General features: G+C 46.5%; 1 protein-coding gene across 1 annotated transcript; it reads right to left on the bottom strand.

Annotated features, from left to right (window-relative positions):
* Positions 1-239: 239 nt before the first annotated feature.
* Positions 240-27220, bottom strand: LOC135552665 (leucine-rich repeat-containing protein 75A-like). The gene is made up of 4 exons (XM_064984415.1): positions 25807-27220; positions 18414-18551; positions 12633-12745; positions 240-2897 (listed from the first exon to the last, which is right to left on the bottom strand). The coding sequence occupies exons 1-4, from the start codon at positions 26059-26061 to the stop codon at positions 2075-2077; spliced, it is 1329 nt and encodes a 442-aa protein (XP_064840487.1). The 5' UTR covers positions 26062-27220; the 3' UTR covers positions 240-2074.

Genomic DNA, 27220 nt, shown 5'->3' with positions numbered 1-27220 from the left:
CCTGTCACCGTATCTCCTGTCACCATATCTCCTGTCACCATATCTCCTGTCACCATATCTCCTGTCACCATATCTCCTGTCACCATATCTCCTGTCACCGTATCTCCTGTTACAGTAGCTCCTGTCACCATATCTCCTGTCACCATATCTCCTGTCACCATATCTCCTGTCACCATATCTCCTGTCACCGTATCTCCTGTTACAGTAGCTCCTGTCACCATATCTCCTGTCGCCATATCTCCTGTCACCGTATCTCCTGTCACCGTATCTCCTGTTACCGTAGTTCCTGTCACCATATCTCCTGTCACCGTAGCTCCTGTCACCGTAGCTCCTGTCACCGTAGCTCCTGTGACCGTAGCTCCTGTCACCATATCTCCTGTCACCATATCTCCTGTCACCGTATCTCCTGTCACCGTATCTCCTGTCACCATATCTCCTGTCACCATATCTCCTGTCACCATATCTCCTGTCACCATATCTCCTGTCACCATATCTCCTGTCACCATATCTCCTGTCACCGTATCTCCTGTTACCGTAGTTCCTGTCACCATATCTCCTGTCACCATATCTCCTGTCACCATATCTCCTGTCACCGTATCTCCTGTTACCGTATCTCCTGTTACCGTAGTTCCTGTCACCATATCTCCTGTCACCGTAGCTCCTGTCACCATATCTTCTGTCACCATATCTCCTGTCACCATATCTCCTGTTACAGTAGCTCCTGTCACCGTAGTTCCTGTCACCATATCTCCTGTTACCGTAGTTCCTGTCACCATATCTCCTGTCACCATGTCTCCTGTCACCATGTCTCCTGTCACCATATCTCCTGTCACCGTATCTCCTGTAACCGTATCTCCTGTCACCGTATCTCCTGTCACCGTAGCTCCGGTCACCGTAGCTCCTGTCACCCTATCTCCTGTTACAGTAGCGTAGCTCCTGTCACAGTAGCGTAGCTCCTGTCACCGTAGCTCTTGTCACCATAGCGTAGCTCCTGTTACCGTAGCTCCTGTTACCGTAGCTCCTGTCACCATATCTCCTGTTACAGTAGCTCCTGTCACCATATCTCCTGTCACAATATCTCCTGTTACAGTAGCTCCTGTCACCATATCTCCTGTCACCGTATCTCCTGTCACCGTAGCTCCTGTCACCGTAGCTCCTGTCACCGTAGCTCCTGTGACCGTAGCTCCTGTGACCATATCTCCTGTCACCATAGTGCTTAAGCCATATTCCTTAGCCAAAACACTGCTTTTCCTCACAGCAACAAACTCCCCCCTCACATGCTTTACAATCATGAGCCTTATAGTCAGCATCTTTTCCTTTCATATTCAAAAAAATCGACACACTAGAGCATGCATATGCATTAAAAAAATGGGTAGTTAGGATTGGTGAAGAGAGCGCTGGTCAGAGAGATTCACAGACAGACATACTGTGGTATCAGAGAGAAAGATGCAATCTTGTTCACACACCAAAGCAGTCCGTGTCTACCGCTCTTCTTCTGCCTTTCTACCTACCCGTCTGTATGTCCGTCCATCCATCAGTCGTCTGGCTGTCTCTCTCTCTGACATACACAGTCTCTCCACCAAGAGGGGAACAAGTGACAGGCACATAGGCATTCATCCATCTATAGGACAGGATGAGCAGGCAGTAAAACCTGAATGAAACATCTCATACGTGCCAGCGTTGACATACTCACATGTACATTCGAAAAGGTCAATATTTTCTACATTTGATATATAATATGTCTATTACTCTTTACTACAGAGGATTGTAATCCTAATTCATAATGAAACAACAACAAGAGTTATCACAAACCTCCTCCTCTTTCAACCTGGATTGTCATCTCCCTAAACTGTACATCTGTGGACGAACAGTCCACCCAGATCAGTTGGTTATTCCAGATCCATTCCAGTAGGTTGAGATGAAAGAGTCCCTCCCCCAGATGTCCAACCCAGAAAACAAGTTCCGGTTACCAATGCGTTATAGCAACGTTCACTGTTTGCTGGTACTGCTCTCTTCTCCTTCTAGACAAAACGTGGGAGGGGAAGTTACAAGCAGAGTGGACCGGGGTTCTTGCTCAGGTTAGGTGGTCTAAGTGATCAGTCCCCTCCTCCTTCATCAGCTCAACCACTCCTGAGGAATGCTGCGATTGGCTGGAGCACGACAAGTGGGAGGACTCACTCTGTGTGTCTTCCTCCTCGAGCTCCGCCCTCTCCACCATCTTCCTAATTCCCTGTCCCCGTGTCTCCTCCTTCCTCTTTCCCTCCCTCCTCTGCTCCTCCATTGTCCACATGCTGTCCTCTATCTCGTTCTCCTTCCCCTGCACCTCCAGGTCAAAGTCCAACAACTCTTCCATCATCTCCTCAATCTCCGTCTCTCCCTCCACCTCCGACCTCAGTTCATCCATGCTCACTGTCCTGTTGGTGTCATCCCTGTCATCGTCATCATCCCCCACCCTCCCCTCGGGCTCGCTGGCCTGGCTCTCACCAAACTCCAGGATGGTGGGCAGGTTGCCCTGCTTGGGGCAGCGCTTCCTCAGACTCACCAGGAAAGGCTGGGGCAGGGAGAAGATGTCCACGTTGTTGCCCAGGTCGATCCACGTGACACTGGGGAAGCTGGCCGGGTCCTTCAGGCTGTCCGTCAGCTCCTTGAGGACGGCACGGGTCAGCCGGTTGCCGTTGAGGGCCAGGGTCTCCAGGCGGGGCAGGGCGGCCAGCGTGGGCAGGAGGAGGAGGTAGGCGTCGTCGGTGAGCTCGGTGAAGCCCAGCTCCAGGTTGCAGATGATGGGCGCGTGGCGCTGCAGGTAGGCACAAAGGCGCTCCATGTCACGCACCGTCAGGGGGATGCCCGAAAGGTCCAGCGTCCCGTTAGGGGGAGGTGTCGACAGCATGACCTTGAGACTGGGGTGGGGGGTGGGGGGGGGGGAGAAGTAATCAGTTACAAGTCAGGATGCGTGTGTTAACCAGTTATGTCCAATCCAAAATATGTATGTAAATTGTATTTTTCCCTAGCACGAAACACGGCAAAGGTCCATATATCATATAGTCGATAAAACAATAAGGGTGACGCATTAAGCTTTCAATGAGAGCCACATCCTCCAGACAGGAAGGGTATTACACAACTACACCATTATAAGAGCCTGTGATGAGACAAGGACAGCGATGACAGACAGCAGGAGCCCCAGGCGTAGCGACAGGTAGGTAGACCAATTACATTACTATCTGTAATACTGTTGTTGTCACCATTTCCTGACACTTCATGTGCTGAGGGGCAGAGAGGTGAGAAATGGGTTCACCCGCTTACATGGAAAGGTTTGCACAGAGATAATTAGAGAAGGAGAGTTGGGGAGAGTGACAGAGAGGGAGAGAGAGGTTTTAGTTTCTACATAATTATCAGTCTGCCAGTCTGTGTTGCGTTTCCATATCTGTCCCTATGATCCACACAAACAAATGCGATGAGAGTGAACAGAGAGATTTTCTGCCGACCTCATCGAACCAAACAAGTGGATCTACGTGGCAGAGCTAGAGTGTTCACGCGTTTTGGCATAAGCTTGTGTCTTAATACTGTGGGTGACACCCAGGTGTGGAGTGTCTTTGAATTTGGTCACTATGAGTCACATAATAACTGAATGATTCCAGCGATGTGAGTTCGGATGACTTCGGAGGAGATACACAACGGTCTTTTTGCCGTCAGTCAAAACACAGTAAACAACTCAGCGGCCTTGTGGTTAGAGTGTTCGCCCTGAGATTGGAAGGTTGAGAGGTCAATGCCCGGCCAAGTCATACCAAAGACTGTAAAATTGGGACCTGATGCATCTCTGCTTGGCACTCAGCATTAGGGAGACGGATTGAGGGTACGGCCTTGCGATAGACTAGCGCACTGCCCAGGGGGGGACATAGGCTCCCACTCCTATGAGCTGTTCTGGGTTTCCCAAGGCTACTTACTTTACAACAAGCAGTAAAACGCTGACTGGAAATGAGGTAGTGTTGTTTGCTCAGAACAGTATCTGTGTAGTATGGTGTGTCGGATGTGTAAACCAACACTCGAACCCTAACAACGACCACAGAGTCAAATGAGAGCTTGGAAGAAAGTGGGGAAAGACAATGAAAGAAGCGTGTCTGGATCATCCCAGACCTCAGGGGGTAGAAGACCACAAACAAATGTTCCAAAGTCAAAATGTTAGACATGCGCTCACAGCACATGGTGAAAAGAAGCACAGCAGGACTCTCGTGCTTGGCAGTGAAGGAACTCAGCAGAATGAAGGCCTGCTCTGCATTTTATCCCAATAAAAGGAAAAGTGAGATCAGACTTGAATGCCTTCCAGGTACAAATGGAAACAATACAAAAGCATTTGAGGCACAATGAGGTCCGGACCCCAATTATTACTCAAGAACCCAATAGTAAATCTCCCTCCCAATCGCTGTGTAGTGCCAGGATGTGAGCCAAAGCAGAGATTCATTTACTAGTTGGTCCAGGCATAGAATTACTAGAAGGGGACTTGTCACTGAACGTTGACTTGAAATTGAATGTCCATTATAATTATAATTCTATGGGTCAAGCACTCTGCTCTAATCCTTCAACAGTGAGACATGGTGCAGTCCCACATATGCTGCTAAATCATTCCAAATTTGGTTTTGTTATTAATAACTTTTTTTTTTAAGTTTCAGAACTTCTCTCTTGCTAATGACTTTTTATGGGAATTGGGTCAAAGCAAACAAATGGAATCACTAGAACGGGAAAATCCTTCAGACGGTGTACAATTGATAGTACAGTCACATGGCTGACGGCCCACCAAAACACGGAATGTTGACTTAAATATCCGTTCTAGTAATTCTTGGTCTCTGGGTCGAAGTCAATGATGCCTGGGTTATGACCTCATGATGAATCCCTGGCTCCCTCTCAGGATTCCCCCTGTGACTTCTCCCCTGATAGTTTTAACTAACAAATCTAAAAAGCAGAGCAGAACATAAACAAAAACAGAGGAAACGTCATACACGACATCAATCCCACACTTTCAGATTGGCTTCCAACCAGAATCCCACGGTTTAGACGAGACAAACGCTGAGCCGAGTTCTGTCCCTCTCAGAGACAGGAGTCAGGACCTTAGGGGCATAGATACTACATACCACATGGGGACCGATCTAGAGTAGATTGGCTAACAACATACATTAAAGCTCAGTTACACCCATTTGATAGGCAGTTTTATGTTAAAAGGATGTTTGGGGTGTGCAAAAGAACGACAGTACTATAGGTTTTCCTCTTCTACTGAGTGTTATGATTAGCATGCTAACTGCTGGCTGTGATTAGCACGCTAACTGCTAGCTGTGATTAGCATGCTAACTGCTAGCTGTGAATAGCATGCTAACTGCTAGCTGTGATTAGCATGCTAACTGCTAGCTGTGAATAGCATGCAGAAAGCTAGCTGTGTTGGAACAGAGGCTCTTTGATGAGGCTCATTAAGGGGGACACCAGTGACTTGGCTGTGAGGTCATCATCATGCAGTACCATCGATGCGGGTGAGACAAATATCAAGCCAAGGCCCTGCATACAAATATTCTACAAGAAATTAAACCTAAACAATAGCTGTATAATGTCCATGAGGCCACGATAATTGGACTTTAGATGATAAAAAAAGAATAGACATTTGGCAGACACTCTTATCCAGAACGACTTACAGTAATAATCTCATACATTTTCATACTGGTCCACTGTGGGAATCAAACCCACAATCCTGGCGTTGCAAGCATCCCACTATACCAATTAAGCCACGAGACGTTTCACATTAATTGAGTTCCTAATGTAAAACACAGTGAATCTGTTCATTACCCAATAACAAATAAATTATATCACATCCATGTGTGTTAATGATAACAGAGTAAATCAAAACAGTTATATCAAACTGTTTACCTTGCAATGAAACTGGAGACAAAGTGAACGCTTCTAAAGAATTTAGAAGTGAATATGGCTTCAGTTTTCTCTGTATTTAATGAACGATATCCAAAATGATGACATATCTAAACAGACAAGCACACTTGAGGTTCAACAAGGTTCCTTGCCCTGGCCATCCCTTTTCTGATAGAGGCCTTAACCTTCTCACCTACTAGTCACCTCTCCTCTCATCTAATCACTGATGTCCCTGATGTTTTCCTTCCATCCCTCTACTGTATCTATTCCTCGCTCTCATCTCTTCTTCTATTATATTTGATTCTATTCCATTCCATCCCCCCTCTCTCTCTTTCTTTCTCCCTCTCATCAATTATCACCAACACAGCAGGTGTGCACACAGTGGATGACAGTAGCAACTCTTATCTCGCCTTCCTCTTTCCTGTGAGAGAGGTGAGAGAAAGCAGACTCTCCCCACTTCTCTTTCCTCCTCTATGTGCTCACTGTGAAAGAGCAAGTTGACTTAATTTATGCATCATAGGCAGCATTCCGATTCTAGCACCCTTCTCCCAAAGTGTCCACTTGTTCAACCCTCTACGTGCATTTAAAAGCATTAGATTGGTGCGCGAATGGCTGACGGGAGTGTGCCCCATATTCCACACGAGTCCATTTGTGAACTCAGCCACAAGTCAGTGCAATGAGACACTTGAGTGCCCGGAAGGAAGAAGATCCTCTGAAAAGGAAGCTTGTTTCACTGTCTCCTCTCAAGGATAGACAATAGATGCCATCTCGTCAATCAAGTCATCCGCCTTGCCCCCTCTCTCTCTAATCTGGCTCCTCTCAAGTGAAGTATGTGTGGCAGTAGAAGTCTCAGTCATAACGGAATGGTCTCTGAAATCAGTTCAATGTTAAAACAACCTTTCACAATGTTACGGGTTAAAGTTAAACGTCATCCACGGCGAGAGCAATGTATCATTTTACACATCGGTGACTGAACGGTTGGGGACCGTGCCTTACATGATCAAAGATATCTGAATAAAAGGTTGCTTTAGCATTGCTATCATGTCCCTGATCTACAGCATATCTCTCCTTTGCAAATCCAGTGATCACAGATTAGATATGAAGGCATAGGTCTAACGCTAGGTGTGTGTGTAAAGTGTGTGTAGGTGTGTGTGTAAAGTGTGTGTAGGTGTGTAAAAGATAGATCTGATACTGATAGCACAAGAGCACACATGCAAATGAGAGGAGCCGACAAGCAACAGCCTCTAGGCAATGGTAGCTGGTCTGAAGAGGAAATGGGATTCATAAGGAAATAGTGCCAAGCAGTTTAAGTCAGAAGAGAGAGAGAGAGACAGAGAGAGGAGGGGGAGAGGGAGAGGAGAGAGGAGAGAGACAGAGAAGGGGGAGAGGTGAGAGAGAGAGAGAGGAGGGGGAGAGGGAGAGGAGAGAGGAGAGAGACAGAGAGAGGAGGGGGAGAGGGAGAGGAGAGAGGAGAGAGACAGAGAGAGGAGGGGGAGAGGGAGAGGAGAGAGGAGAGAGACAGAGAGAGAGAAGGGGGAGAGGTGAGAGAGAGAGAGGAGGGGGAGAGGGAGAGGAGAGTGGAGAGAGAGAGAGAGAGAGAGAGAAGGGGGAGAGGTGAGAGAGAGAGAGAGAGAGAGAGAGAGAGAGAGAGAGAGGGGGAGAGGAGAGTGGAGAGAGACAGAGAGAGACAGAGAGAGAAGGGGGAGAGGGAGAGGAGAGAGGAGAGAGACAGAGAGAGAGGGAGAGAGAGAGAGACAAAGCCACATACAAATTGAGAGAATGAATATTAATGGTGCAACCTCTTTTGCATATCATAACCATTATAATGGGACCCCGTCTTTTCGCTCGAATTGTGCATACTGGTCAAATGAGAAGAGAATGGATTTAGGGAGAAAGGCCGTGAACAAGGACTAACGGATGAGGAGCGAGAGTGAAAGAGAGCAGTCTGAGACTTGGGAGTCACACTGAAAGCTCCTGGTGTCAGGCCTGTCCAGGTTGTTATTGATTAGTATTGTGCAGGGTTCCCAAAATGGTGCCTCCCCCCCCTTTGGAAATCTGTTCCAAAGTAGTCCCAAGCATAATAGAGAGATACAGCATGTGTGATTGTATACAAATGTAAGCAAGGTTGGAAGTGATTATGTTTTAGTCAAATGATATATGGTAGTGGTTAGAGCGTTGGACTAGTAACCGGAAGGTTGTGAGTTCAAACCCCCGAGCTGACAAGGTACAAACCTGTTGTTCTGCCCCTGTACAGGCAGTTAACCCACTGTTCCCAGGCCGTCATTGAAAATAAGAATGTGTTCTTAACTGACTTGCCTGGTTAAATAAAGGTCAAAAATTAAATATCTGTTGGGCTTCTTGTTGTCAATTTGCAGTAAACAAATGACTTGTAATTATGTTCCAGTCCCTGAACCATCCATCCACTCAAGAAGAAGACAATTGTCCCGCGGCTGAATCGAGTTGATGATCTCTGGTATGGTGGCTCCACTCTGCAGACCCACTCTAAAATCCCTGTCAAGTCCAGCTTCATATTCATCTCTGACCCTTGGTGACACCATTGTTCAGTGACATAACGCAACCCTAGTGACAGCAGTGCCATTGCAATATAATGAGTGTAGTATTAGGTGTCAGCTCGTCCATTGACAGCAAAGATGTCACTTTTCCCCTATGTGTGTGTGTGTCACCTTGTCCTGGTCATCTGTCTCTATGGGAGACGGGCAGAGCTACGCTTGTCTCCCATTACTGCTCCATTCACTTCATTATCTCAGTCACCACACACTCTACTTCTCAGATCATTACAGCTGCCACTCATTGTTTTGTGTAGGCCTGACACACACACACACACACACACACACACACACACACACACACACACACACACACACACACACACACACACACACACACACACACACACACACACACACACACACACACACACACACACACACACACACACCCTAATTTGACAGCTGTTTACTTGGTGGCCACCAAGCATCTGTTCTCTCTTGGCTTCCAGCGGTCATCACTGACAGTTCACACAGTCTTGCTGCAGGGACCAGCGCTGTTAGTTGAGTGGGCTGTACAGTAGACACTCACTCCAATGTATAGACTGCATTAAAGCCTTTCATTTCTAAAGAACGTTATCAGACAACCGCTAGTATATATATTTTTTAATCATCTTTTCTTAAGGACATTATAGTCATTTAGCAGACGCTCTTATCCAGAGAGACTTACAGGAGTGAGTGCGTACATTTTGTACTTATACGTACTGGTCCCCCATGGGAATCAAACCCACAACCCTGGCGTTGCAAGCGCCATGCTCTACTAACTGAGCCTCACAGGACCTTCATTTAATGTCTTAAGGATCCGCCCCTTTTTTTCAATTTTCGGGCTAAAATGACATACCCGAATCTAACTGCCTGTAGCTCAGGGCCCGAAGCAATGATATGCATATTCTTGATACCATTTGAAAGGAAACACTTTGAAGTTTGTGGAAAAATGAAATGAATGTTGGAGAATAACACATTAGATCAGGTAAAATATAATACAAAGGAAAAAACCATGCCTTTTTTGTATTTTTTTGTACCATCATTTTTGAAATGCAAGAGAAAGGCCATAATGTATTATTCCAGCCCAGGCGCAATTTAGATTTTGGCCCCTAGATGGCAGCAATGTATGTGCAACTTTTTAGACTGATCCAATGAACCATTGCATTTCTGTTCAACACTTTGTATCAAGACTGCCCAAATGTGCCTAATTAGTTTATTAATACCTTTTCATGTTCAAAACTGTGCACTCTCCTCAAACAATAGCATGGTATTATTTCACTGTAATAGCTACTGTAAATTGGGCAGTGCAGTTAGATTAACAATAATTTAAGCTTTCTGCCCATATCAGATATGTCCTGGGAAATGTTTTTGTTACTTACAACCTTATGCTAATCGCACTAGCCTATGTTAGCTCAACAGTCCTGTGGGGGACCCACCGATCCTGTAGAGGTTTTAAGGTTGGTAACGTACACGCACAACCACAACTTGTTTCTATAAATAATAGTCGTCTTTCAACATTTCATACCTTGACAATCCTTATCCGTTCCAGGACAAATTCTATTCCATGTTTAAGGCCGATTCAGCCACTGGCCCAACTACAAAACCATCCTCAACATTCATCAAGCCAGCGGTTCAGTATCTAACTAGGGAAAGTTCACTCATTAGGTGTCCCAGTACTTTCTTAACCAAGACGAAATGGAGTTTGGGGGCTGGCACAACTCAGTCAAGCAGTTTCCCCTGGAAGCAGCAGTGTGTGTGTGTGCACGTGTGTGTGTGTTTATGTGTACGGTGCTTGCGTGTGTGTGTTCAGGTCTATACGTGTGTGTGGCCATATGTGTGTGTCCTTGCGTGTGCGCGGTGCGTGCTGGGGTCATGACCAATCCAGAGCTGAGGCAGAGTGGATGAGACAGCAGAGGAGGAGGAGGAGATGAGCCCTCTCCTCCAGTGCTCCTGTCTCCCATGCTAATTAGCTAGCGGCTAATGAAACCCATGGCAAAAGGCATTAAGGGCCCCGACTCCTCCACCACAGAGACAGAGGCACGGAGACCGGATTCCTTGAGATAAAGCTAAAATGATCCACAGAACACATTATATGCAGACCTGGGTTCAAATACTATTTGCAGTCATTTCAAATACTTTAGCTAGGCTCGCTCTGAGTTTGCCTTGCACAAGAGAGCCAATGGAATAGTCCCAACAGTCCCAAAAGCCCACCCCCTGTCACTCTAGGCGGACTCAAGCAAACAGTTAAAGTATTTGAAAGATTTCAAATAGTATTTGAGAAAAGGTCTGATTATATGCAGAGGACTCCGTGTCCGTGAGCGTTAGTCAGTGAGATGGAGGTATTGAAGAGGTTTCCTCTCGCTACCTCTGTAATTACGGATGGAATGGTGGAGTCAATGAGGACCCGGCAGGCATTAACATGCACAGTGTTACTCTACAACAGGACCCAGGCACTTACTTCAGACTACGTGACAAAGACAGAGTTTTCATAACTAGCAAGCCGTGTCCCAATAACCTTCTCAAAACCTTTTCAAATGACATACTGATGGGGTGACACTGAACTGGCCTTCGTTGTCTACGCAGCACAGCTGTGTATCCATTCCATAACGAACGACGTCAGACTCGGTCTGACAAACAGCAACACTGACAAACAGAACGCATCTCTCCTGAAAGACAGACACACAGACACCGTTCTGAGGGAGGACGCCCGCGAGGTTAGGTCACAGAAACATGGTGTTGATCACATTAGCACTGTACATGGCTCTCAAAAGTCCAGTGTGATTACCATAGAAGTATAATTACCAGAACAGTCATCATTTGAATGATATGGTAATCCCACTGGACTGTCAGAGACGTTTAAATATAATTATATTTCTATGGTCAGAGCCGTGTTCAGAGCTAATGTGATTAGAACCCTGCTCTGTGGGCTACCGCGTAGGCGTAGTATAGTCCCTTCTAGGAATCCTATTTCTATGGTGATTACACTGTGGAACATAGCAGGTGATAAGAGAGACTGGAGACAGAGAGTTGGGGAACATGTGGGCCGTTAATCCCTCTGCTCCCCAGTGTGTGGGTGTGTATGTGTGTATGTGTGGCCCTGCGGGAACAGGCTCAAGCTAGAACTCTGAGGATATAAACACATCACCGCTGGGCTCCTTGCAATAACCACCTCCAGGGTCAAAGGACCCATTACACGCTATATGGAAACAGACTCGCACGCACACACACTCACCAACTCACACACACAGAAGCACGCCAGCATGCATACAGCAGCTCACAAACCCACGCAGACACTACTTCCCCAGTTGCATGTGGTGCAGCAGCGGAGCAGTGTAGTACACAGCCCTGAGAGCTGGAAGATCTGGAGCTCTGACGGGGAGCGTGGCGCACACACACCCATCTGTAGGAGCTGTCATTCACTGACTCACTTAGCTGAGTAAATATGACTCCCGTTCATCAATGTCGTCGCGGGTAGAGCAGTTAGAGCTAGGGGCAGAGTGAAGGCTGCTGGGAATAGATGATGTATGAAAAGATGAGATAAGGTCTGTGTGTACAGGCTGGGTTTCTGCACAGCACTTTGCGGCATCGGCTGATGTAAAAAGGGCTTTAGAAATACATTTGACTGAATTTGATTGAATTTGATTGATACACAGAATTGTTCTAGATGATATTTATATAGAAACACACGCACAGTCACACAGTCGGATACACATGCACGCAAAAGTAAAGGCACACACAAATAGGATGTCTTGTTTTAGTTGAGTTAGACTGGACTAAGCCAAACGCACACACACACCAGATGACGTGGCATTTTCGTGACTCCCTCTGCATGGACCAATGAGGGAGGAACAGGGAAATCAGAGAGGATGCTAGGAGAAACGATGATTCAGTCTGATCCTTCGGCCCAAGATGCCACGTCAAGCCTTTTATTTGTACAAAGTAATCACATTCACTAACAAAAAAATAGGCCTGCAGTGCAAGTCTGCCGTTTGTGCATGTAGGCAAAAGAGTACGGCAGTCCACTGATCCAGAATTACATTAGGAAATGAGACACTTACATTTGAGAAAATTCCGTACAATGATCATAGCTTCTTCTGTGTGTGTATGCTGCCTTTGACCAAACTTTCTATCTAGTTCTATTGACCCCACACACACACAATGTGTCCCCTGTCTCCTCACCATGCCAGCGGCTTCCTCTTCAGTATGCCCTGCCGTCTCCACTGTGAGTGTGGGCTCAGGTGATAGGTCAGCTGGCGACACACCTTCTCCATGGCACCCAGAGAATCCTCCCCCTGACACACACACAGAGACAGAGAGACAGAGAGGCAGAGAGAGACAGGGAGAGACAGAGAGGCAGAGACAGGGAGAGACAGGCAGAGACAGGGAGAGAGCAGGGAAGTGAAAGGGAAAGAGAGAAAAAGAGACAGAATAGGTTAACATTGGCTGACAGGGGACCAGCGGAGATGAGTCGTAGCAAACAAACATTTCTTCCTTTGTCTGTGGTGACCGGAGAGGAGCTGAGGGACTGAACTAAACACTCTCTCTCCCTCATCCACTCCTTGCTGGGGAGGGAATACACTTCCATATTAAAACAGACAGAGTAGGTTAACATTAGCTAACATAAATTCATATTGTGAGTCAAGGTGCAACACCGTGGTCCTCTTATGCACCTGTTTCAATCTTCAGAAACACTAGGTATTGACGGCAGGTTTTCACAACGACAACACCAGCAAACACATCCACTAACATACCGTATATCGTGACATATAAAACAGCGGCTCAGAAAATACATCTACGGAGAACACGGGATGCTCTTACCATGACCGTCTGAAGAAAGAAGTGAAGGGTGGCACGGGTCTGGGAAGATATTAACACAGTACATTATTGTCTGTGACGTCATATCAACGCCCTATTGGTTAATCTGCTATTCTACACCTTGATGATCGGACCCAGAAGGCCAGTTGGTGCTCTTGGTGGTCAGATCACTAGAAATGAAATAGGAGCCATTATATCAGGCCACTTAGGTTTGTTATTCAGGGAGAGAGATAATTAACAGTCTCTGGTTCAGACTGGTAAAGCGGTTCAACGGTCTGCTCTGCTGCGCTGTTCCCAGTCTCTCTCTCTCTCTCTCTCTCTCTCTCTCTCTCTCTCTCTCTCTGTGTGTCTCTCTCTCTCTCGCTCTCTTTCTCTCTCTGTGTCTCTCTCTCTCTCTCTCTCTCTCTCTCTGTGTGTGTGTCTCTGTGTGTGTGTGTGTGTCTCTCTCTCTCTGTGTGTGTCTCTCTCTATGTGTGTGTCTCTCTCTCTCTCTGTGTGTGTGTCTCTCTCTCTCTCTGTGTGTGTGTCTCTCTGTGTGTGTGTGTGTGTCTCTCTCTCTCTGTGTGTGTGTGTCTCTCTCTGTGTGTGTGTGTCTCTCTCTCTCTGTGTGTGTGGATGCCAATAATACAGCAACATATAGGATTTCATAGCTGTTTTCTTTAAAAAATATATGCTTATTTAACTGCAAATTCCTTTGATCAGCTGTGGTCACCAGTGCTAGATGTAACAATATTGTTCAACATTTTAATCCAAAAATAGGTATTTACAGTAATACGTTATTAGCCGTTCTAAGTATGAATCTATATTAATTTGGCGGTGTAATAAACCTGTTTATGGTGTGGAAAATGTGGAATTAAAAGCCTCTCTCTGTCTGAACAGTAGTTTGTGGGAGGAGGGGAACAGGAGGTGGGCAGGGAGGTATCGACCCGTCTGTTAGTGATTATCAATACTCTGCACTGGCGCTAACTCTCTGCATCCCAAATGGCAACCTATTCCCTACATAGTGCACTACCATAAGGCTCTGGTCAAAAGTAGTGCACTGTGTAGGGAATAGGGTGCCATTTGGGATGTGACCTCATCTCCACTGTTCTGATACAGGCAGCAGAATAGCAGCATATGCTGGGCTACTGAGGGATTCCTCTCCATGCTGTGTCCACAGGCCTACATATGTCTACAACAACCAGCACTCTGTCTCAGACAGCCAGACAGACACGTGTACAGGATTACACTGTACTGTGGCAAGATACTATTCTGGTAGTAGGGTAGGGAGAGGCAGCTATTTACATATATATGGGGCTCATTCAATAGTGTAGTTATCTATCAACTGTACAGCACTGTATCAAAAGGAAACATCGCACACATACCTTGAGATGCAATCTGCACTGTAAACCCCTCTCAGGTTCTGTTCTATTTGGCTTCCTGACTTTTACAAACATAACAAGGACAATGAATTCAATAGCTACCGACTCCCCGCTGTCTCCTCTCCTAAGACCCAATCAAGAACTAGCTCAAAGGAAGTGCAGTCAGTGTGATATGGCTGGCTGTGTGTAGTCACAGGTAGAGCAGAGCTAAGGGCTCGAAGAGTCTGAATACACATATATATATATACGCACGCACACACACACTTCATTCGGAAAATATTAAGACCCCTTGACTTTTTCCACATTTTGTTACGTTACAACCTTATTCTAAAATTGATTCAATTGTTTTTTCCCCTCATCAATCTACACCCAATTCCCCATAATGACAAAGCAAAAACTGCTTTTTAGAATTTTGGGCAAATGTATTACATTTGTAAAACAGAAATATCACATTTACATAAGTATTCAGACCCTTTACTCAGTACTTTGTTGAAGCAGTATTAGCAGTGATCACAGCCTCGAGTCTTCTTGGGTATGACGCTACAAGCTTGGCACACCTGTATTTGGGGAGTTTCTCCCATTCTTCTCTGCAGATCATCTCAAGCTCTGTCAGGTTGGACGGGGTGCATCGGATGGTGCCGGGGAATTTAACCCCGGTCTTTAGTGGGGAGAGGGGCGACCTGTCTAAGTCAGCTGCGTTTAACGCTAGTCCACGGGCTCTGCACGACTTGCAATCATTTTTATTAAGTATATGTTGGTTTAGATTTTAGATTTTTTTTTTATTCAAATCACCCCAGAATAATTTCTTACAATGTGGCTGTGAGGTTGAGTGGGTAAAACGTAAATGAAAAGTACCATCGTACTGCCCCTCCCGATTCTAATCTGTCAAAAATAAATCATAAAATAATCAAGATAAAAAAGAATATTCTCCATAGGCTCTTATCATGAATCAATACTTAGGATATAAACCATTTCAATTTGTAAACCATTGATTGTATGAAAAACAACGTCTTGGGGTTTTGATGCTGCCTTTTACAGCACTTCATTAAAAACACCAATATTCAGGTTGAAGAGCCACTTTGGGCGTTTCAGAGTCCTACATTTCTGTTTTAAAACTCTTTTTTTTGTGTGTAAGGAAACACTTATATTGGGTTTACATTCAAACACCAGATGTCAAGCTTACCGGCACTACATTTCACGGTTTCACTACACAATCATGGTGTTTTGAGACCTTCTATTTTTGCAGTGCACACGAAGACACACTCTCTCTCCAGCCCTCCTTCTCACCTACTCCCTCTCCTTCTTCCAGCCTTCCGTGCTCGCTTGCTTTTCTCTCTCCCTCTCTCTCCAGCCCTCCTTCTCACCTACTCCCTCTCCTTCTTCCTGCCTTCCGTGCTCGCTTGCTTTTCTCTCTCCCTCTCTCTCTACTACATCAACACATAAATCTGTTTCTCTCATCAGCACCCAGAAACAAAATAGTCTCCCTCTTCGTGACGCAGGTGGACTAGTCATTTACCCATGGTGTTATGCGTTGTCATAGTGTTATCAATAACATCCTTCCATCGCTCATCCTTTCGGGTTACCACGAAGCCTAACTGTGTGAAACACTCTGCACAAGCAGTTCCCGCACAGGAAAAATAAAATTGTTTGCATTTAAATGTAATTTAAATAAATAAGCTACATTGTTACAGGGCTGAAAGCGGCAGCAGACTGGGAAAGAAAAAGAGCCGTCGAAAATAAACACCTGGGTTCACAATCTGTACGGGTTCAAATTGTGGCAGAGCAGTAACAGGAGGAATGTGGGCTGAATCGGTCTTTCAGAGACTTTTCCTGTAAGTTTTAAGTCGCGTGAACAAGTACAGTGAAATACCTTTCTTGCAAATGCTTTCCCAACAATGCAGTAATCAATATCAGTAGTACTGTATAAAAAAAATAAAAAAATACTGGTTACTACACAAATATAGATGTTTACTGTCTGTGCGTGTGTGTGTGTGTGTGTGGTAATATTGTGCTGGATTCGCTCCATTGAGAGCAGCAGCAGCACTGAGGCTCGGAAGGCTGCCAGTATTTTCAGAGTGTGACTCATATAGGAGAACAAGGCACTGCTGGTCTGTCTGTCTGTCATTCCCCCTGCCGTCTGCCTGCCGTTCCCCCTGCCGTCTGCCTGCCGTTCCCCCTGCCGTCTGTCTGCCGTTCCCCCTGCCGTCTGTCTGCCGTCTGCCTGTCGTTCCCTCTGCCGTCTGCCTGCCGTTCCCCCTGCCGTCTGTCTGCCGTTCCCCCTGCCGTCTGCCTGCCGTTCCCCCTGCCGTCTGCCTCTGCCGTCTGCCTGCCGTTCCCCCTGCCGTCTGCCTGCCGTTCCCCCTGCCGTCTGCCTGCCGTTCCCCCTGCCGTCTGCCTGTCGTTCCCCCTGCCGTCTGTCTGCCGTTCCCCCTGCCGTCTGCCTGTCCGTTCCCCCTGCCGTCTGCCTGCCGCCGTCTGTCTGCCCCCCCTGCCGTCTGTCTGCCGTCTCCCCCTCTGCCGTCTGCCTGTCCCCCTGCCGTTTCCCCCCCCTGCCGTCTGCCTGCCGTTCCCCCTGCCGTCTGCCTGTCTTTACCCTGCCGTCTGTCTATCGTTCCCCCTGCCGTCTGTCTGCCTGCCTGTTCCCCCTGCCGTCTGTCTGCCGTTCCCCTGCCTGCCTGTTCTCCCTGCCTGCCTGTTCTCCCTCCCTCCGCCTCTCCCTCCGTCTCTTGCTGTCCGTCTCCCTGCACGACATGTCTCTCCTTCCATAATGAGAATCTCTGTCTCTCTTTCCCAGTCTCCACATCCATCTACCCACCAACAACTCTTTTCATCATCTCACTCGGTGAGCAAGACAGAATCACGCCTGTTAGTGAAAGCAAAGGATTAGGCACGGGTGTAATCAAAAGGTCTAATCCTTCTTTATCCATCGTAACTATCTAATTATACATCTATACAACTAAAACAGATTGAAATCCTTATGAGAGGAGGTCATTTTAATCCTTCTGGGCACGATGATGCTTTTCTAAAAATGCAGAGAGTTAATTCACGCCGTGAGGGGTCTTAAGCCAATCTAATAAATTCTCTGACTTGGGTTGTTAATGAGTGGAAGACTCGCTGAGGAACTGGTGGATGAGAGCGAGAGCATGACCTTCCTCACATCCCTATGGGCATTAATGTGAGTGCATTTCCATTTCAACTACAGCATCTCACCAGCCGATCATCAGTACACTGTACTGTAGAGAGAATGGCCTCAACACAGAGTTCTGATAGTCATTAATGTCCTTCCCTCCACTCCCCTGGCTCAAATTGATGCTTGGATGGTATATCTCTGTTGCTCTCTCTCTCACACACACACACACACACACACACACACACACACACACACACACACACACACACACACACACACACACACACATCATTACATACACAAACACACTCAGAGCATATCTATAACCTAATTTCCGGCCCAAAGACAGGAGGAAAAGAGATGGCCTCATTGCACACGGAATGAAATACGTCTAAGAGTTAATGTTGTGATGGGGGAGCGTATCTGAGAGGAGCACGTTATAATGGATTAATAACAAATTGCGTTTACATGCGTTTTGTGCACGAGGCCTCAACGCACTTTACATTTAACTCATCCCATCCAACAACCACAAATTGTAGCCACCTGTATATGTATTTTGTGTGCGCACGTGTGTGTCTGTGTGTGCATTCGTGTACTTGCACGCGTGTGCGTGTTCACACGTTCCTGTGTGCATGGAGTGTTTCGGTGTCCTACCGGGCCTGTCTTGGGGGGGCACTGGATGTATCTGGCCAGGCTGATGACGAGGTCGTGGGTGATGGGGTCCACCAGGTTCCTGAAGCTGGCGTAGCGGTACAGCACGTCATCCAGAGACGTGGACTCCATCCCCAAGTCCTACACACACACACAGAGAGAGAGAGAGAGAGAGAGAGAGAGAGAGAGAGACAGGAGAGATGTGGAACCGGGTTACATGATTATAGCCAGCGGTTTTCACCAACCGTGTGACCCGGACCAGCAAAAACCATAACTCGCCTTTACCTCGGGCCCGGAGGTTATACTGCCTTGTCAAGACAACCTCTGGGCCCTACAAAATACACAGAATTCACCTCCGATCCGATATATCAATATTACGTTAGTTTATGTGACAGTGGCTGACTGGCATACAGGAAACTAGCACACATCCTTATTGACTTGCACTCGGAGGTGGGATGAACAAAAGTGCAAACACTCACAAATGCACCACTGCTAATGCAAACTTAACACTGAAACCTGCTGATCCAGTAGCGTTGACTCAAACACTAACAGATAGATACTTCAGCACCAGGAAAGGGAGTGTCCTTTCCACATGTCAGCAGCCCGACCGGCAAATTGAACACGACTTTTCCTTCAGGCGCGGGAAGTCTTTGTCAATTCATGCAAAGACCTTGGATTTGCTTGCGCTCCCTAACGTAGAAACCTGTGGGGAAATAGTGTTTTTATCTGAAGCTCAATCCATGGCAGATGATGGATTGCGTTTTGTCCTTGCAGCTATCTTGTGGTTTAGCTACTGGGTCGGGAAACTCTCCCTCTCTCTCCGAGAATCAGAGCCTTGACACAGGTCACGGACACCCCTCACCTGCGTTCTCCTCTCTGTGAGAGACCAACCACTTCAGAAGAGGTTTAGACAACTCAAGTCGCTACTACACATGTGCTTGACTTCCAGGAATATGCTGTTTACCCTAGCATTGAGGCCACATCATGAACAACGTTAGAACTGTGTGGCGTGCGGCCATTTGAGTGTGTGTGTGTGTGTGTGTGTGTGTGTGTGTGTGTGTGTGTGTGTGTGTGTGTGTGTGTGTGTGTGTGTGTGTGTGTGTGTGTCTGCATCCATGACAGCTGGATGAGTCACAGGACATGAGGGAGGCAATTCCCCCAGTGCCCGCCGAGCAAAGCAGTAAGAAATCAAGCAGCTCTACAAATAGATAACCCCTAAATGGAAACGCATCTGACATCTCTGTGTGTTATCTTCGGCACAGCACAGCAGGTTTAGGTACCTGCAGTTACAGATTTGGCCGCAAATTGGTGAGGGGAGAGGGGTGAGGGGTGGAGGTGATGGGGGCGGTCTGTGGTTCTAGCCGATGTAAAAACAACACGGCAAAGGCAGAATGAGACCGAGGTGGACAGAGAGAGACGGAAAGAAAAAAAAGAGAACATTTGAGCAGCAATTCCCTCGAGCAAAGAAAAGGCCATGCATTTTTTATGTCAATTGTCCGCTATTAAAAATGAACGGCTATGACAACTAAAGCTGCAAAATGATTGGAACTGTGAAGTGGTGGCGTGAGGGGGGGGGGGGCGGGGGAAGTGAGGACAATACATTGTCTTTCATTAGAGTATTCCTCCCACAGCTTTTTTTCCAGTACATTAGGGGTTAACAGAGCTGCCCCTTCATTAATCAATTCCAATTTAATGGGAAATTCCATGGTATCCGGGCAACAACGGGGTGCACCTGGTTGCCAGTGAACTGAGATGCTTCTCTCAGTCTCTCCATCTTTTTCGAAGAACAGGCACTCTCTCTCTTCTCTCCCTCTCACTATCTAAGTCTCTCTCCCTCTCTTTCTCTACCTAAATCTCTCTCTCTCGGTGTTATAACCCCAAATGAACTGGCAAGACAAACAGTAACAGCATCAGAATCAACAGTTTAGTTTCTAACCAACCTGTTGCTGTGTGGACTGAGGGCATGGTGATTATACTATATTATACAACAGGTGGGTCTAATTCTGGATGCTGATTGGATAAAACCGTATTCCAGCAAGTGTCTATTCCACAATACATTTGATCACTACTATAAAAAGCATCTTTTAGATTAGCATTTGGTTTTCAACTGCAGAGATTTGTATAATCCTTGCTGTCTGTCTCTCGGACATTTGCAACATTGTTTCAATATTCAAATTTGATCTCTAGCTGTCCCATAGTAATGAATGTGTCGGGAGTCATGAGGAGACAGGCAGCTTTTCTCAGCCAGTCGAAATTATGATTCAGCCATTGATGTAAATGACTATCTGTCATCTAAGTTGACTTAATATACATTTTAATGGAAATATACAAAGGAATGTCAATAGAAAACAGGTCAAACTAAACAAAACGCAGCTACTTCGCAGTCTTTCCAGCTTCAGTTTGAAGTGATTGTGTTTCTGTAGCGGTGTTGTTGGCTAGCTCCTCTGAACAACAGTGTCCTGACTAGTGAGCACATTTTCTATGCCAGACGAAATCTCGCCTCATCAGCTTATTATGGATGTTTCCAAATAAATATCACTAGAAAACAGTTTAAACAAATGAAATGCAGCTACTTTGCTGTTATTCTGTCTGCACTGTTTGACATGACAGTAAGTTAGCCGTAGTTGGCTAGCTAGCAAGAGATAAGAACGTTGCCAGCCAGTATGGCAATGGAACATTTAGAATAAACGACTGGGTCGAGTCCATAGATACAGAACAAAAAGACTGAACGACTGGGTCGCGTCTCTGGTAAAACAAACGACCAGCTGGCTTGGGTAGCAACCCTAGATTTGTGTTGGGACTATATCTCGTGGAAGGATGAAATAGTATGAATACATTTATCGAAACATGTTTTTTATTCAATCATTATTTGAAGATGTTGGTAACCCGTTGTATAAAAGTGTTAATAGCCTCAAAGCCAGTGTTTGGAGGATATATTTTCACGGTTTGCCAGATCTTGACCTCGTCTCTGGCCTAACAACACCCATGCCAATATATCCTCCAAACACCGGCTTCGAGGGCATTATAACGTAAGTGTAGCGGGTGTGTTTTGAAACGGAGGGCCACACTCTTCGAAAAAAAGGTGCTATCTAGAACCTAAAAGGTTTTTTTAGTCCTACCTGGAACTAAAAAGTGTTCTCCTATGGGGACAGTCGTTTTGGAACACTTTTTTTCTAAGTGTGCAGAGCCAGAGCTAGAAGATTGATAATGACATGATAATACACTGTGTGTCCCTCCATGGCTTCATCTCAGCCTGGAACAATAGTTACAAAGTGTCTCAGAGTAAGAGTGCTGAACTAGGATCAGGTCTCCCGTCCTTATAATCTAATTCAGTCTGGTCGACAATACAAACGGATCCGAAATCATCACTCCTACTACGAGACACTTTGTAAACAGAGGCTCTGATCTCTGAACAACAACCAGCAGGGATTTGTTTTTTTTATTCAAGCAGGGAGTCATGCTGAGACCACAGTGTATTTCGCAGATGAGCCCTGCATGAACACATCAATTACACTATACATATCTGTATACACATCAATTACATATAAAGCAAACACAAAACACAAAAAGCAAAACACAATCATATGAAACAAGCACATTGTTATGATTGAAACAAACACATGGTCCCTCTAACATCTGCCTGCATTGCACCAACTTTAAGGAATTCTGGGGATCATTCCACATAAGGCGTAAAAATAACAACTCAAAGCAGATGAACTCGGTGGAGATGGAAGGGAGTCCGGGTCTGGTCATTTATAGTCAATAACCATAGTCAATAACCAGAATGAATGTTGACTGAACCATTTGTTTTCCGCTAGTTAATGAAAGACACGACCGGTTCCTAAAGAAGTAGCCTATTTTAATTTCTAACTCGTCAACATGCTTTTTGAAAGAAAGCTTTTTGTCAATCCAGATGCTGAGATATTTATAAGCGGGGGAAACGATCAATGAGTGCACCAGAAATCCTTAAATGGGTGAGGATTGTCTGACCTCACCAAAATGATCCACAGGTTAACCCTTAAAGCCTTCAATTTACACAGCTGGCGCCGTCAACCTGGAACCTCCATCTTCTGAGATGGGTTAGCACATGGATTGAATGGTACATAGCCTCTATTTCCAGGCTTCTATTTTGGCAAAGCTCTAAATGTTTACAGGGAAGGCGACAATATGACGGCTATGTGAGACTCATTTGATCGTATCAAATTATACCGAGTGTTGAAGTAATGAAAATCAATAACCCTCGAGGGTGATAGATCAACAAAAGGAGTGAACCAATCGATGAAATCCTGTCCGATATTCAATATAAAGTGTATAGGTCTGGTGGGATCTGGCGGATAGAGCTTCATGTGGGCCTTAACCACATCGCGAAGTTGGATGCTTAGTGAAGTTCTCTTTCTTAATTATGACTGGAGATCAATGTTATGAGGTAAAAGCACCTTAGTAGGAGAAGCTCTTTCTACCAAATTCGCCCTATCCCTCTTTTCCTCCACTCTCCCTACTTACCTCCAGTCCCTCCCTCTTTCCTGCCCTCTCCCTCCTTTCCTACTCTTTGTCTGTCCTTTCCTTTCCTGCCCTCTCCCTCCATTCCTACTCTGTCTGTCCTTTCCTTTCCTACTCTTTGTCTGTCCTTTCCTTTCCTGCCCTCTCCCTCCATTCCTACTCTTTGTCTGTCCTTTCCTTTCCTGCCCTCTCCCTCCTTTCCTACTCTTTGTCTGTCCTTTCCTGCCCTCTCCCTCCTTTCCTACTCTTTGTCTGTCCTTTCCTTTCCTGCCCTCTCCCTCCTTTCCTACTCTTTGTCAGTCCTTTCCTTTCCTCCCCTCTCTTTCCTTTCCACTACTTTTCCCACGTGGTCCAAACACACCAAGACGGTCGTGAAGAGGGCACGACAAAGCCTATTCCCCCTCAGAAAACTAAGAAGATTTGGCATGGGTCCTGAGATCCTCAAATGGTTCTACAGCTGCAACATCGAGAGCATCCTGACGGGTTGCATCACTGCCTGGTACGGCAATTGCTCGGCCCTTGACCGCAAGGCACTACAGAAGGTAATGCGTACGGCCGAGTACATCACTGGGGCTAAGCTGCCTGCCATCCAGGACCTCTACACCAGGCGGTGTCAGAGGAAGGCCCTAAACATTGTCGAAGACCCCAGCCACCCCAGTCATATACAGTTCTCTCTACTACCGCATTGCAAGCGGTACCGGAGTGCCAAGTCTAGGACAAAAAGGCTTCTCAACAGTTTTTACCCCCGAGCCATAAGACTCCTGAACAGGTCATCAAATGGCTACCCGGACTATTTGCATTGTCTGCTACTCTGTTTATCATATATGCATAGTCACTTTAACTATACATTCATAGGCCTCCCGGGTGGCGCAGTGGTTAAAGGCGCTGTACTGCAGCGCCAGCTGTGCCATCAGAGACTCTGGGTTCGCGCCCAGGCTCTGTCATAACCGGCCGCGACCGGGAGGTCCGTGGGGCGACGCACAATTGGCCTAGCGTTGTCCGGGTTAGGGAGGGCTTGGTAGGGATGTCCTTGTCTCATCGCACCAGCGACTCCTGTGGCGGGACTGGCGCAGTTCGCGCTAACCAAGGTTGCCAGGTGTGCGCGCTAACCAAGGTTGCCAGGTGCACGGTGTTTCCTCCGGCACATTGGTGCGGCTGGCTTCCGGGTTGGATGTGCGCTGTGTTAAGAAGCAGTGCGGCTGGTTGGGTTGTGTATCGGAGGACGCATGACTTTCAACCTTTGTTTCTCCCGAGCCCGTACGGGAGTTGTAGCGATGAGACAAGATAGTAGCTACTACAACAATTGGACACCACGAAATTGGGGAGAAAAAGGGGTAAAAAATAATAATAATAAAAAAAGAAGTACCATACATTTATGTACATACTACCTCAATTGGGCCGACCAACCAGTGCTCCCGCACATTGGCTAACCGGGCTATCTGCATTGTGTCCCACCATCCACCACCCCCTCTTTTACGCTACTGCTACTCTCTGTTCATCATATATGCATAGTCACTTCAAACATATCTACATGTACATACTACCTCAATCAGCCTGACTAACCGGTGTCTGTATGTAGCCTCGCTACCTTTATAGCCTCACTACTGTATATAGCCTCACTACTGTCTTTTCACTGTTGTTTTATTTCTTTACTTACCTATTGTTCACCTAACACCTTTTTTGCACTATTGGTTAGAGCCTGTAAGTAAGCATTTCACTTTAAGGTCTACACCTGTCGTATTCAGCGCACGTGACAAACACACTTTAATTTGATTTTCTCCACTCCCTCATTCCATCCTCTCTCCCTCTTTTGCTACTCTCTCCCTCCTTTGCTACTCTCTCTTTCCATTCTCCCACAGGCCGATCAAGCCTGGCTGAATGGCATCACAGAGGAGCCATAAAGTGTGCCACTCCTCTAATTGCATCAGCAGCGAAGGCGAGCCGAGCCTCTGGGCATCTGTTTCAGCAACATGACACAGGCCAGGAAGAGTTACGCTCCTCACAAACACCATTGACAGAGGGGCAAAGGAGGTGCAGGGCGGGAGGGACATGAGATTCGCAGGATGCATCTCATCGGCTTGTCCCTACAAGAGCAGATACTGTAGATAGCTGTTGGTGTAAATGACTGTCATCTAAGTTGACCTAATATCCTTTAGTCATTTGACTGTATTCCAATGCTGGGTCATATTCGTCAGGGCACACCGAAGCAAAACATTTCATAACATTGTTCAACGGAAAACGACAACAACGACCATTTCATATTGGTCAAGTTCAGGTAGCACCTCCCCGTTTCCTTCAGTTTCGTGCCGAGCGAACACACAACCCTGGTGCGACATCGAAGACGGGTGTCGTTTGAGTTGGTCTTCCTTAGCATCCACGTCCTCACCTCACTCAGACAGACGGTCCCTCTAGTTATTGTACGTCCCTGAAAGTGCGGTGGGCACACGGTGTCGGCGTGTCTGTGGTAAGAGCTAATCACGACCTAACTGAGAGAAAGCACATGCAGCTTTCTGACGATCACACCTCTCTACCCGTCTCTGAAACAGTCCATCTGTCTGCCCTCCTCTGTCCTCTGAAACTCACCTCCCTCCCATCTGTGTATCCCGGGCCGAGTGAAGGACTTGAACAGAGTTGATGTAAGCTAGACTCAGACTAGGATTTAGCATGAATTGACATGAGATTTGAGGTTATAGTAGATGAAACGCACACGTGCACACACATAAATACACACACACAAACACACACACACGAACACACGAGCACAAAGGTGCACAAACACAGGCGCACACACATACAAACACACGCACACAGGAACACACACAGGCACACAGTCAAGAGCATACTATAAACACACACACTTACATATAAACACACACACACACACACGTACACACACCTGCCGGAGTGTCTGCAGCATCTCTGTGGCCTTGTCCTGTTTGCCTTGCTTGGCCATCAGCATCATCTCCTGGATCATGCTTATCCGGCGCTGGTAGGGCGGAGGGGACCCTCCACGACTCAGCCGGTCCCCTGACCTCAACATGAAGGAGGTGAAGATGTCACCCCTCTCCTTGGTAGGGGTCCGTTTCCACCCGTGCTGTGGGCTGGCCCCAGCCTCTTGGCACCCGGCTCCTTTGGTCTGTTTGGTGCCCATGTTCAGATGTTAGAATCTGCTGTAAGAAATGACTTGCTCCCCAAGGCAGTCATGCAAGGCTGACTTGCATAAAAATATTTGTTTTTGCACTAAACATTAACCCCCCCATAAAGGGCTTAAAGTCAACCTCTGGGTTCCTCTCTCTGGTTCGTTCTCCACCTGACTCTCTGGACAACACACCTGTCCCCTCGTGAATAGTACACTGTCCAGCTGTTAGAGTGCACTACCAGTAGGGGAAACAACATCCAACACATTCATTCAGATTTTAATACAATGCCTAAGCTTGAGCGAATTGGCTGCTATGCGTGCCGACTTTAAACACAAACAGAGAAACACTTAATAACCCCATAGGCCTACACTACCCAACCCGGGACACAACCCATAACTTTTGTTCCGCAATTCACGGAACATAGTCTATAAATAATTACATGTTTTCCACAGAATTTTGTTAGGATACAAATGTCAGAGCTATGTGAAATATGATCAGCTCTCTCTGCGCAGAGTTCTTTAGCAAATGATGAAACAAATATTGCAAAAAAGCCTCGGGAATAGCCGTCTTCTAGACAACGAAATCATTTGAACGAATTCACTGTTATAACAATCGGCTGGTAAAAGCCCCTCAAGTCGGTGAAGAGCTCGGAGGATGCTTCCCGCAGCATGGCCGCAAATACGGGGAACAGCAGTCCCGCAGATCGCCAGCAAACTCCGATCGGATGCACTCGCTCACAGCGCTATCCTGGAGACGACTTAATTTCTGTCCTTCATATATAAACGGCTATCTTCTGAAGGGCCGCTCCTAAATTGATGTGACTCTCATTGTCACGAGTGTCTCCTCTCCCGTCCACATTGGAATCCTCTTCCCTTTTAATCAATAATTCCACCTATTCTGCGTCTGTGCAGAAAATGAAAAAGAAGCTAAACGAATGTGGTGGTGGCGATGGAGACAGGGCATGGTAATGTTCATCTTTATCTGCTCCGTTTGTTTATACATCTCTGCTTTTCCAAATGACTCACGTGTGATGTCAACCTTTTCCTTTGCAATAAATTGGATTCGTTGGTCCCATGTTCCGCTCATCGAGGCATGTCCTGTTAGAACGCCCTCAGCAGTAGCCTCGGGTAGAGTCCGGGAACTGGTCGAGGGTGTCTCGTCTGTACTGAA

Source organism: Oncorhynchus masou, chromosome 13, assembly GCF_036934945.1.
Source record: "Oncorhynchus masou masou isolate Uvic2021 chromosome 13, UVic_Omas_1.1, whole genome shotgun sequence".
Classification (NCBI taxonomy): Eukaryota; Metazoa; Chordata; class Actinopteri; order Salmoniformes; family Salmonidae; genus Oncorhynchus; species Oncorhynchus masou.
The sequence above is the reverse complement of the archived record's forward strand: the minus strand, read 5'-3'. Positions and strand labels throughout refer to the sequence as shown.